Source organism: Heterocephalus glaber, unplaced genomic scaffold, assembly GCF_053883595.1.
Source record: "Heterocephalus glaber isolate CG9 unplaced genomic scaffold, H.glaber_assembly_v1.0 deba00001481, whole genome shotgun sequence".
NCBI lineage: Eukaryota > Metazoa > Chordata > Mammalia > Rodentia > Bathyergidae > Heterocephalus > Heterocephalus glaber.
The window spans coordinates 1,250,058-1,262,666 of record NW_028258317.1 but is presented as its reverse complement, the minus strand read 5'-3'; the positions used below and the strand labels follow the sequence as shown (position 1 = coordinate 1,262,666).

At 34.0% G+C, this 12,609-nt stretch overlaps 1 protein-coding gene across 2 annotated transcripts in view; it reads right to left on the bottom strand.

The window, feature by feature from the left end:
- Svep1 (sushi, von Willebrand factor type A, EGF and pentraxin domain containing 1) overlaps positions 1 to 12,609 on the bottom strand; it is a 235,937-nt gene that overhangs the window by 87,302 nt on the left and 136,026 nt on the right. For both annotated transcript variants that reach the window (XM_004848137.3, XM_021261140.2), the window contains 6 exons: positions 7,607 to 7,768; positions 7,127 to 7,218; positions 5,966 to 6,062; positions 3,846 to 3,959; positions 2,135 to 2,248; positions 1,207 to 1,408 (listed from right to left, as the gene is read on the bottom strand). In XM_004848137.3, the coding sequence (XP_004848194.2) occupies positions 1,207 to 1,408; positions 2,135 to 2,248; positions 3,846 to 3,959; positions 5,966 to 6,062; positions 7,127 to 7,218; positions 7,607 to 7,768 (781 nt within the window). The remainder of the gene's footprint in view (positions 1 to 1,206; positions 1,409 to 2,134; positions 2,249 to 3,845; positions 3,960 to 5,965; positions 6,063 to 7,126; positions 7,219 to 7,606; positions 7,769 to 12,609) is intronic.

Sequence of the window (12,609 nt, the reverse complement as noted above, 5' to 3'; positions counted from 1 at the left end):
ATGATAAATCTATTTTGGCTAGAATTTCATTCATCTTTACCTGTCAATGTTTAATATCACTATGACATACCATATCCTGGTCTCTGAAAGATGTTCACTTTGTCAACAACTTACACTCCTTATAAATTGACTTTATCTTCTCCTTTCCTCTAGTTAGGATTTAGATGAATTTGACATTTGTCCATTGTTTTGAACTCTGGGGGGAATTTGGAAGTCTTTTTCATTTGGAAATTTTTCATTGTCTATGGTTAGATACTTAATACCAGAATATAATGCTACGTGGATACAACCTCATTTCCACATGGAGAATGGAAGTCTCACTGGAAAAACTGCTTGCCTGTTTCTTTTGCTCTTGGCTATTTATGGGAGGATGGTAGTGGCAGGGGCCAGTCTGGAAAGGGACTATGAAATGTTGCACTTGAGGTAAACTTTTTCCTAAGCTTTAAACTCTTATAAACTTATAGAACCAGCAGATCTTGAAGACAATGACATTTCCTAAGGCTTTGCAATCAGGAACAGTCTTTTACAAGGCAAAAGTGCTGTCTTCTGAACTTGCCTGTAAGGAGAGGGGTGGAATAGGACCAACTCCATAAAGATCCTAGGAGGGGCTGGTTTTCAAACTGAGTTCTACTGGCACCCTAAGAGTTGCCTCAAAAAAACAGTTTTTCTGTCCCTCCCACACTACCATTTTCAACCACAGAAATTAGCTTTTACTGTTTTATTTGTTTATACTCAGGTTTCTTTTGAGTCAAAGGTTACTAAACTAAATGAACATTATGTATATAGAATGTAGATTGGCACTAAAAATATGATTGGAAACCCATTTTTATTTTACACAGTGTAAAAATATCAGCTGAAAATCATTTGAAAATATGGGTCTGTCCAGTGTTAGTATTATTTATTTTTGTATATTGCAATTATATTTTCTTTCATCTTTTATGACTTCTCAAGCATAGAGCAGGTGTTTCAAAACCAGCCTATACATCAGAATCACTGGGAAATTTAAAACACAGCAGGTGGCTACTTTAAATTGTAGGTTTCCATCAGGCTTAGTCCAGCCTTACCTTAAGCGGTAGAGAGACTGTATTATAACCTGTCTTAGGCCAGGACTGGAGAATGGAGGACTTGGGACTTGCTGTAGTCCTCCAGAAAGATAGCAGAATGACTGAACAATCACAAAAATGAAGCCTAGATTTGATCTTTTACCTGAAGCTATTGGCACCATCCTTACAAGTGGCTCCATTTTGGCACGGGTAACTGAGACACTCATCAATGTTCATCTCACACCGGATACCAAAAAATCCAGGTGGGCATTTGCATAAGAATCTCCCAACTTGGTCTTCACAGGCTGCATTATTTAAGCAAGGATTCCATTGACATTCATCCACTTCTGTTTCACAGTGCAGGCCTAGGGATGGATGAGGAAGAGAAAGAACCCAAAAGATTAACCCCCTGCGAAGACTGGGATCAAGGTGTTGGCTTCTTGGAGGATGCTGCTTCTAAATGACCAGACTGGAGGCTGCAGATCCACTTGGCCTATCAAACTGGTTCATGATCCATTTGGTAATGAGCTCTGGCTTTGTGAGTCATTTTATAACTGGATTTTTGATAATCTGCTCTCTTGATATTCTTTCTAAAACTAAAATTAGTAATGAACATCTAATTGAGATAATGTTAAAAAATAAAATTAGGAAGTCTATCAAAATTTTTCCATTTCTTTGACTTTGTGTCTACCCTTCATTGGCCATTTCCTTTCTGGGGCTTTTTCCTTGCCAACTCAGTATGTGTTTTAAACCATATTATTTTGCATCCATTTGTATTATTTTGCATTCATTTACATCCATTTGTAAATATTTACATGCTTTGTCTCTAGTTCTTTCTTGAAAGTTTCCCATAACACACATAAATACACACACACACACACACAAATAAGCATACTACCTTTTTCTAAACAGTTTAAGAGTAAATTGCACATTTTATTCAGTGAATATTTTCTCAAAAGTGAGGACTTTCTCTTACATTATTACAGGACGTTCATTAAGTCCAAAAGTAAGTTACATACTTTCTTAAATGTGCTAATTTTTAGTGCTTCATAATATTTTAAAACAATAGAGGATGAATGGAAATGTCTTACCAATATATCCTTTCACACAGGTGCAGTGATAACCTGCCACGTCATCAACACAAGTTCCTTTATTTAAACAAGGACTGGAGCTACACTCATTTATATTTTCTTCGCATAGCTGACCTGGGAAAAGTGACAGGCTATTTGAGTTAGAGAAAACATGAAAAGACTTTAAGACCAATAGCTTCTGAGCAAGTTTTTTGAGTGTAACAACTGAACAATTATAAATCCTAGCTAATAAATTTGTGGAAAAGTTTGTTCTTTGCCAAATACACTGATCTAAAGTGTTTCTTCACAACTTTCAGTCACAAAATTTTTAGAGCAAGAAACTTACCTGTCCAGTCTACCTGACAGGTGACTGAAGAGATCTTCAAGGTCTATCTTGACTGTTTAAAATTTCCCCTATATACAAACTTTTGACTTAAACCTTCTAGATTAAATGTAATTTTATTGTATAAACTCAATATATCTTCCCACTTAACTAAGACTAATTGTACAAACTTGATATATCTTCCCACATAACTAAAACTATCGTGGCTACATGCTCCCAAAAAGGGAAAATATATAACTTGCTTCAAATGATTACTATCATAAATGAAGGTATTAAATAATTTTATTTCTTGATGAAAATTATTTTTAGAATATAAAATTATTTAAAAAATTTTTATTAGTAGACGTTTGTGATACAGAACAAATACATTTATCACATGTCTACTTATTACATGATCCTTTTTATTTCTCCTTTCCCTCCTCTCCCTCCTGACTCCCCTCATTTATCAGAATCCAGTTCTTCTAAAATATTTTTAAGATTTTACTGAACTTAATGAAATATAGAGAAGTATATATCCATATGAATTAAATATATATTCAGGTATTTTTTAGTAAAATAATTTTAGAGTTAGGTACAATGTTAAAGGGTTCAGATGATCTCAGTGTACTATGAAGATGTTACTACTTGCAAGACAGTAAATTATGGTGTATTTTATAAGAATATATTATCAATGTTATAATAATTTTAACAATTGAATAAGACAATTGACAGTAAGGTCAGTATTTCTGATCTACATTGTGAAGAAGGCGTTGGAAGTTTCAACATTGACTTAAATAAGATATACACTTAAATATATGTATTCATATAAGGTAAAAGGAAAGTAGTCCACAATAATACAAGTGGCTAAAGTCCATGGTTAGTAATAGTTACAACACACACACACACACACACACACACAACACTGAGAAGCATTCACACTCTTCATAAATTCAATAAACTATCAATAATGAGCTAGAAAAGAGCATAATACATGTTTAGTACTCTACTAGTCTTTATATATTTTCTTTAATTTTTACAGTATACTCATAAAGTCTGAAAATAACATTTATATATTAGTAAATGGGTCTAATTTTACATATGGAAGCAGGTTCAGAGAAGTGAAGTGACTCATGTAAGTTTGCACATCTAGGTAGCAAAGATGAGATTAAGACTGCCTGTTTCATAAATCTCAAGCAATTTCATGCTGCCAAACTGTTTCTGTGTTCTCCTTATGTAATAGTTTAATAGCAACACCTTCCCAATGTATAGAAATAATAAAAATTATACCTCTACAGTATGTCTATAATACTTTATTAATATATCCAAAGAATAAAATTTAAATTTACCTCAGTGATGAAATCTTAATGACTCCAAGGTTTATACTGTAAAAACAAGAGACTTGTTCCTTACCTGTGTAACCCGATGGGCACTCACAAATGAATTCTCCCACTCGGTCCTCACAAATTCCACTGTTGAGGCAAGGCAGTGAGCTACATTCATCAATGTCTGCTTCACACTTTAAGCCTAAAATGCAAACCAAACATTGAAGGGCAATCAAAGAGAAGAATTAATGCAAACAGAACCATGAATCATTTAAAGATAATTATCTCAACCTAAATGTATAGGAGCCACAAGGGCTATCATCTAGTTAAGTATTTAATGAAGGCACTATCTGTTTCTAAACAGATTCAGATGCTTTTATAAGAATACTTAAAAGATAATAAAAGATCCCAAATTAGAAGTAGGGAGGGGGGAAAACTTGGAAGTATAAATTGGAGCCAGGAATTATATCATGTGATTGAAAATATGGTGGATGTTTAAATTTTAAAAAACTACATTACAGCAAAAGACACATTGCCATTAATCCTCCTCAAAATACTTTCTCTCACTTCGTACACAATATGTATCCCATCATTCTTGCCACTTTCAAAAGCAGTTCTGGAAGTCCTCCTTTGTGTCTTTAGATTCACTGTCATAAGTGCCTTGATGTCCTAAATTGATTCAAAACATCTTTCAGTCATTTTGACTTCAGGGAAGGGTCAGAAGTCACATGGTGTCAAATCTGGTGAATGAGGTGAATGAAGACACACCATAGTGCTTTTATGAATCTGTCTTTCTGTTGGATGTACTTGGTAGCATCATTTATTGTATTTTTGATCACATCCTGTAAAGACTTTCATGAAAGAGGACTTTCAGAACTGCTTCAGAAAGTGGCAAGAACAATGAACAAAGATGAACAGTGTTCTGAGGGGTATTAGTGGTAATGTGTCTTTTATTCTAATAATTTAAAAAATTTAAACATTCACCATATAGTAGTTTGATCACCCTTTGTATGCTAAGTCCAAAGTGAAAAATATGAAGTCATATATACTTGCTACCAAGGTAACCTGGCTGAGGAGTGAAGATGGGCTAAATCCGGCCAAATCACAGCTCACATGCCAGGTGACCTGGAGCAGGCTCCATCTTCCCATAGGATGCACACAAGCTTTGTACTAGCTAGCTCTGCTGGAAACCCGGGTTCTCCTTCCATAAGATATTACGTGGGGGGTTTCTAAATGCGATTTTTGAACCACTAGCATCAGTAGCACCTGGAAATGTAATAGAATGTTAATTATCAAGCTGTACGCCAGACTACTGAATCAGAAATTTTGGCACTGCCAGAATCTCTGAGGTCCAGTGAGTGACCTGTGTTTTAGCGAGCCACTATTATATTATGATCTCAGTCACCGCTCATTTATAGAATTCTCAAATAAGATCAATTATTTCTCATATGTCAAGACAAAAATTTTTATAAAAATTCACACACGCACAGAGTCAAAATAAGTGGAATGTCAGCATTCTCGCTAGCCCTTGGCTATATTTTGTTTTCCAACTTTCCTTCTGCTTATTTTATGGTGAATTTTTCCTTAATACTGTTTTTCTCATTAAAAACTTTCAAGCTGGTTGCACAAAATTTAAAAATTGGAAAAAATTGTCTAGAAGAATATTATGTTAAATTTTTAAAAATTAATTGGCATTTTTAAGGTATAGCTCATTTCCTCTTAAAATTTTGTTTCTAGGCTCAGCAGTATGTGAACCATACTGGGAGGAAACATAATTTCTACATAATCAAGTTCAAAGCCATACTGTTTTTCTAAGCAGAGTTTCCAGAAAGAAACAAAGCAACAAATCACAGCTAGTCATAAATAAGAGTTTGTTTAAAAATGTTTACACTGGACAGACAATCTGCTCCACATTGCCATGTATTTAATTTGTGTTAGAATGAAACATGGGATATGGCTCCCTGAACTGTATTCCCATTTAGATTGTGAGATATGATGTGAATTTTTCATAGAGATGATTGCTTATTCTTCCTCCAAAATGTGCAGAGAAAATGTGCCTGTGAAGTATGCATACTGGTAAACCAAACATTTTTGCATTGATATGGTCTGATGTATCTTAGACGATACATTTCTAATATTCTTAAATTCTATTCAGCAAGACACAATGATTCTATATAAAATATTAAAATTTACATTCCTCCACATTACCTGTATATCCAAGTGGACAAAGACACACATAACCACGCCCGAGTTGTTGACAGGTCCCACTGTTGTGGCAAGGGTTTAAGAAACATTCATGAAAAACCTACCAGTGGCAGAGAAGGCATGTATGAGACAAAACATCCATTTATTTCAAAGCAGTCCTGTCTAGAGAGTCAGAGGTGGCAACACTAGACAGTTGGCTCCTGCTACCAGGATAACTCAAGTTATCTGGACCACTGCCTCCTGTGCGTGGGCACAAACCACATATTATTCTTGAGTGGGGTTCTGGTGAACCCACGTAGTGTTTCTAATTTCTGGCTTCATGTTAGAATCCACTTGAAATGTTTTAAAAATGTACAAAAGACAGAGCCTCAATCCAGGCCAGCCAAATCAGAATCCATAGGAGTAGAGTCTACACATTATTATTTTTAAAAATTGGCAGGTAGATTCTATTATGAAGGCCTCTGCTTTAGGAGTACCAACAAATTTCTGGTTCCAACAGGCTAAGTCTTAAATATGACTTATAAAACCCTAGGACTAATTTTTAGAAAGAGGGAGTGATAAATATAAACTTTTTATCCCTAAGACTAGTAAAAGCCATGGAATTCACAACACTGAGCAAAGTGAATTCAGAGTAATGACAGAATCTACCAAAATAATCAGATTTAACAACTACCCTGTTTTAAAAATGGAAAACAATTTGTTTAGTTATGTTCATGAGTTATGTTTTTAATTTTTAAAAACTCACATCTTATTCACAGAAATGATTATTTTTTGCTGAAAAAAATATGCAAATAATTTTCATGAAAGTTGAAGAATTCTTCCTATCATTCAGAAAAGACCATTGGCTAAACCAAATATCCCTTTTGAAATGATAGGCTATGTGTGTGGTATTAATTATTAATGAATCAAAGGCTTCAAATGAAGGAATTATAACTCTTGAGTAGACATTGCTGGGAAAAACCTCCCATTTTCTGGTACTTGGGGCATCTACTGTTGCATTTTTCTGAAAGTTCTTATGAGGAGTCATGAGTAAATATAATTATTCATTTATAGGATTCATACATCTGATTAAAGTTTCACACCCAGTATTTCCTCTGTGTGACAGACAAGTTATTTTCTAAGCATTCCACTAGAGAACATTTTATATGAAGAAAATGGACTTGCCTGGCTGCTAACTTCGTACTTGGTTTGGATATGTCTAGGAGAGGCAAGGGGCACTATACTTTCTTCTGCTGCTGAGAAAGTTGAACTAAAACCTAATAAAATTAATAGAAATATTTTAGAAAAACATGTCAATGTATGGTAATAATAGTGCCAATAATAGACTTTCAATACTCTGGTTAAGATCCTGATTGTCATGATGAATAAAGCCACATATATTTATTTTATTAACATTAAACAGGAGTGTATAGAGATGGCGATCATGTGTCATTAAATTCTAGACTCTTAAAAAGGCATTTGAAAGTTACCAAGTTCATTTCCAAAATGATTCTTGGAGCCATTGTTATCAAAAAGACCTTAAAAAGGCAATTTAACACTCAAATCCACTGAGAATAGTAATATTCAGAAGTGAAGCAACTATAGAGAAAAGCAAAAATAAGCCTCCAACATGAGATATGTAAGAAATGAAGTCTATCAACGTACTTGAACAATCTGTGATAGATCTGGCACCAGTGATAGTTGTAGTTCCATAAAAGGGACAAGAGAGGCAGAAAGACTTCCCTGGGTTAGGTTGGTAATAGTCTTGAGGACATGGATAACAAGGCATTAACCCAGAACGAGAGAATTCTCCTACTGGACAAGGTACTGCAAAGGTAAAAACAAATCATTTTGCATAAAAAGCAACACACCCTACACTGAAAAGAGTTGCCTTAACCTTGGTTGTAATAAAGCTACTGAATTACCAATATAGTGCCTTCCACATATTTAATACTCATACCATCTGATCATCCAAATAAATATTTAGTGTTTCCTTCTCATCTTTAACAACACACATTCACTCAATAAAGATTAGAATTGGCCATAAAATAATGTATTTTGATTTTCTACTTAACATTATATTATAAACATGTTCCAAATCATTCCACACATCACTAAATAACATCATTTTAATAAACATGAAAGAAATATTCCATTCCTCTGACAGATCATAATTGATCGAACATGCCCTTCACTGTTGGAGATTTAGATTGTTTCCACTTGTTGCTTTAATCATTAATGTTGAAATGAAAATGTCTATGTAAATGTTTGTATATAGTACTGATTATTTCCTTGGGATAATAGTTGAATTTGTATGGGTGAATTTGCATAGCTGAATAGTTGTACCTAAAAATATGAAAAAAAATAAAGCTATTGATCTATAACACCAAATCATTTAAAAAAGTAGTTTCAATGTAAAGTGCTTCCACCAGCAATATAAGAAATTGCTCTTATTATTGCATGCTTGTCAGCACTGGTAAGGATTATTTAAATTTCCTTTTCAATTTGAAAGTGAAATGGAATTGCACTATTATTTTATCTTGCATTTTGCTATCAATGAAGGTGCTCTCTTTTTATACTTATTGTACAATTTTATCTTTTCTGCATAGTTGTCTATTGGTTATTAGGGTATTTTATAGTTGTTTTATATATTAAGTACACGAATTCTTTGACATACTTAGAGCAAATACTTTTTACCACTTTGTATGTTAATTTTTAAATTATTTTCATTAACATGTAATTAATTATCTTCCTTTCTATTTAGTAATGAGTTAATGAAGGTAATAGATTTTTCTGTGATTTTCTCCTGTGAGACATGCATTTTATTTTGTGTATTTTAGAGCAATTTTTTTGATGACAAGGGTTTATCATGACCAGTTTACATTTCTTGTGAACTGTGTAATACACATAACTCTTTTTCTTCTCATCATCCTCATTGGATGCTATTTGGCTTTGTATATGTGCTGCCACAGTGAGCACAGCTATTTGTCTTTGAATTGAACTTTTTCACTTTGCTCCCTGTCTTTTCTTGCTTTTTCTATACATGTGTCTGGAAATCTTATTTTTAACCTTGAAATGACATTTCTTGTTAGATGTACTTTTTTGTAAAAAAAAGTTAAATATTGTCATTTAATCAAATCTGAATATTTTTGTCAGTAATTGATAGAATAGTAACCAAACAAAAAAATAGCCTCAAACAGCACAAGTTTATATTTTTTTTCAATAAATTTTTTTTTGGCAGTATGTAGAAAGTTTCATTATAGGGATGGCAGTGTTGGTTCAGCATTGGAAGATCCACCCCCAAAAGTAATCATTTTAACAGAGGAAAGGAGAAAGCCATATGATCCTGTCACTAGTTGGAGAAAGAGTATTAGACTAAATTCTACAGCTGTTCATGGTAAAAGCTATCAGGAGACTAGAAGTAGAACAGAACCTTCTCAACAGATCAAAGACATGTACTCCATACTTCCAACAAAAACTCCTTCTATGAATGAAGATGATACAATGCTTTCTCCTTAAAGTGGGGAACAAGGGCAGATATGCCTACTCTTCATCTGTCCATTATACTTTGAAACATAGGTCTAAACCAAAAGAGTCTGGCAATAAAATGACACAACTAGGATAGGATTGGCATGGTAGAAGCAAAATCTTTATATGTAGATGAAATGATCATCGACAGAGAAAATACTAAGAAATCTCTAGGAGCCCCTAGAACTTGTACTTGAATTTAGCAGGATTAGAAAACACAAGGTATATATAAAAATTCAGGTCTGTGTATACTTGCTATAAATGAAGAACTGGATATTGAAATTTAAAAGTTATGTAGGAGTACAAAGGACCTAGCAAAGTTAAAAACAAAAACAGTGTTGGAAGACATTTAGTACCTAATTTTAAGACTTCTTCTAAAGCTACAGTAATCAAGGCAGTGTTGCTGTAAAGAAAGACATAGATCATTTGAATAAAACAGAGAATCTAGAAATAGAACCACACATATATGGTTCCCTGAGTTCTGAAAGATTATTTAATATTAGCATTTTATAGAATGTAAACTCAATTCAAGAGCTGAGGAAGAGATAGTGTCTTCAGCAAACGGCACTAGAACACCTGGTATCTGTACATAAAAAATTAACCTCAACCCTTTTTTTCCATACATGAAAATAACTTGAAGGGATCTATGAACCTAAATAAGAAAGCCTAAAAGTATAAAACTTTAAGAAGAAATTATAAGGGAAAATATTTATGAATTCAGGGTAGGCAAGAACTACCTAGGATACAAAAAACATGATGTATAAAAGAAAAAAAATCGATAAATGAGATTCCATCAAAATTGAGAACTTTAAATGACATCGTTAAAATGAAAAGTAGTCCTTAAACAGACCATATTTACAATGCATATAACCTATGACCAGAATATAAAAAGAATTCTTAGAGCTCATTAATAGACAACCCAATTAAAATGTAGACATAAGAAGATGATAAATAGCCAGTATAGCACAAGGAATGGTGTGCAACTCTAGAATCAGAAAAATACTAATCAGTACAATAATAAGACTGAATTATATACTCATTAGGGAGATGAAGTCAAAAGTTTTAAAAGCCTTATCATGACTTTTTCTTTTTGTTGAATTCTCCCCCTTTGTGTTTAATTTGTCAAGCCCAATGGATTCATTCTGCTGGGTTTCCTGGGGTTGTGATCCTCATTGTTTTTTCCTAGGGTATTGTCTAAAATTGGAGTGCCGGTTTGGTATTCATGAAGTTCCTGAGGTGTTCTTTATCATGAAAGTATCTTATTTCTCCATCAATTTTGAAAGATAGTTTTGCAGGGTACATCAATCTGGGTTGGAGGCTGTTTTCCTTTAGGGCTTGAAATACATCACTCCAAGCTCTTCTTGCCTTGAGGGTTTGCATTGAGAAGTCTGCTGTGATTCTGATGGGCTTTCTTTTGTATGTGATTTGTTTCTTTTCTCTCACTGCTTGTAGAATTTTGTTCTTCTATTGGATTTCTGGAATCCTAACTATTATATACCTATGTGTAGATTTTTTTTTGATTAAGGCTAGCCAGAGTCCTATATGCCTCACTTATCTGTATGTCAAGTTCTTTTTCCCTCCTTGGGAAGATTTCTGCCATCACTTCTGTGAACAATTTTTTATGTCATCTCCACTCTCTCCTCTTTCTTCATTGACTCTAATCAGTCTTATGTTATTCTTCTTTGCATCATCTAGCAAATGCTGGATTGATTTCTCATGGTCCCTTACAATTATAAAGCAATTTTTCTTTTCCTGGTCACTAATTGCAATCTTATCTTCTATAAGTGAAATTCTATCCTCACATTGGTTCATTATGCTGCACAGACTTTTGATGGAGTTTTGAATCTGTTTGTATCTGTTTTATGGATTCCATTTGTTTCCTATGTTGGGATTCCATCATGTTCCTCAGATCATCTATTTTTTCATCTGTGTCTTCTCTAGATTTATTAATCATGTCTTGCACCATGAGCAAAATCTTTGCTGTTATCTGAGTAATTATTTCTGATTTCATTTTTCCCAGATCCTCTTTTGTTGCCAGTTCAGAGAGTCCAGGTGGTTGAGTATCAGATTGTTCCATCTCATTTCCCTTTCGGGTTGCTGTAGGTGATCTGGAAGTCTGTTTTTGAGGCTTGTTTATGTGTCTTCTCATTTCCCTGGGGGGGGGTGTGCTTCTGGCCCCCACGCTGCTCACCTTCTCTGCCCTAGGAGCTTGGGATGGCAGCAGAGGAGCTTCCTTTCCGGTGCTGGGACCGGCTGAGCTTCACTGCCCTAGGAGCCTGGGAAGGAGGCGGGGGAGCTTCCTTCTGGGTGCTGGGACCAGCTGAACTTCTCTCTCAATAAGTTTTTGTTGCATTAGGGAGAGGGGATGTGGGGAAGAACTGCCCATCACTAATCCTTCAGATGAAGTTTTAGGCTATGATCCAAAGATAAATTTGGGTGGAATATAATCTTTCCTTAGGTGAATTGGTGTCATTTGAGTGAGCCCTAAAGCCTTTGTAAACTGAGAAAACTACTAAAACTATTAATACTTATCTGTACAAATGTAAGCATAGAAGATAGGACACAAAAAGGTAGTTACTTAGGATCTCAGCATACTTATCATTTGGGTTTTGTATACTTGATAATAAAAAATTAGTTCAGTAGAAATAATTAACAATATAGTTGAATTTAGAGGTGCACTTAAGGTTCAAGGGACCAGGATATTCCAAGTAGTGACATCTACTTATTTGTATTAGGAAACAAGAGATTATTTGGTGATCTCAAGACGTTTAGATAAACGTTTTTAAGGAAAACAGGCAGCCAAATCTTTTGTAGAAGAAATTTTACATAGCCAATTAACAAAAAGGGAAGAGTTGAAATAAGAGCTAGAAGACAATATCACAGATATAAATGCCAATTAAGAAAAAATATTTCTTGTGGCTACATTTATTATATACATGAAATAATTTGAAATTAATATACACTTTGATAGGAATCAGAGTTCTATGTAGGGCTTCATTATTTGTACAAATATAATTGTAAGCCTGCTGAGTTTAAAGTGGGGTTTCTAAATCTTAAATTTCCAAAATTAATTACCTATTTGGAAAAATACTTTTCAAACAGCTAATTAAATTGGTTAATGGAAAGTATAAAAAGGTATA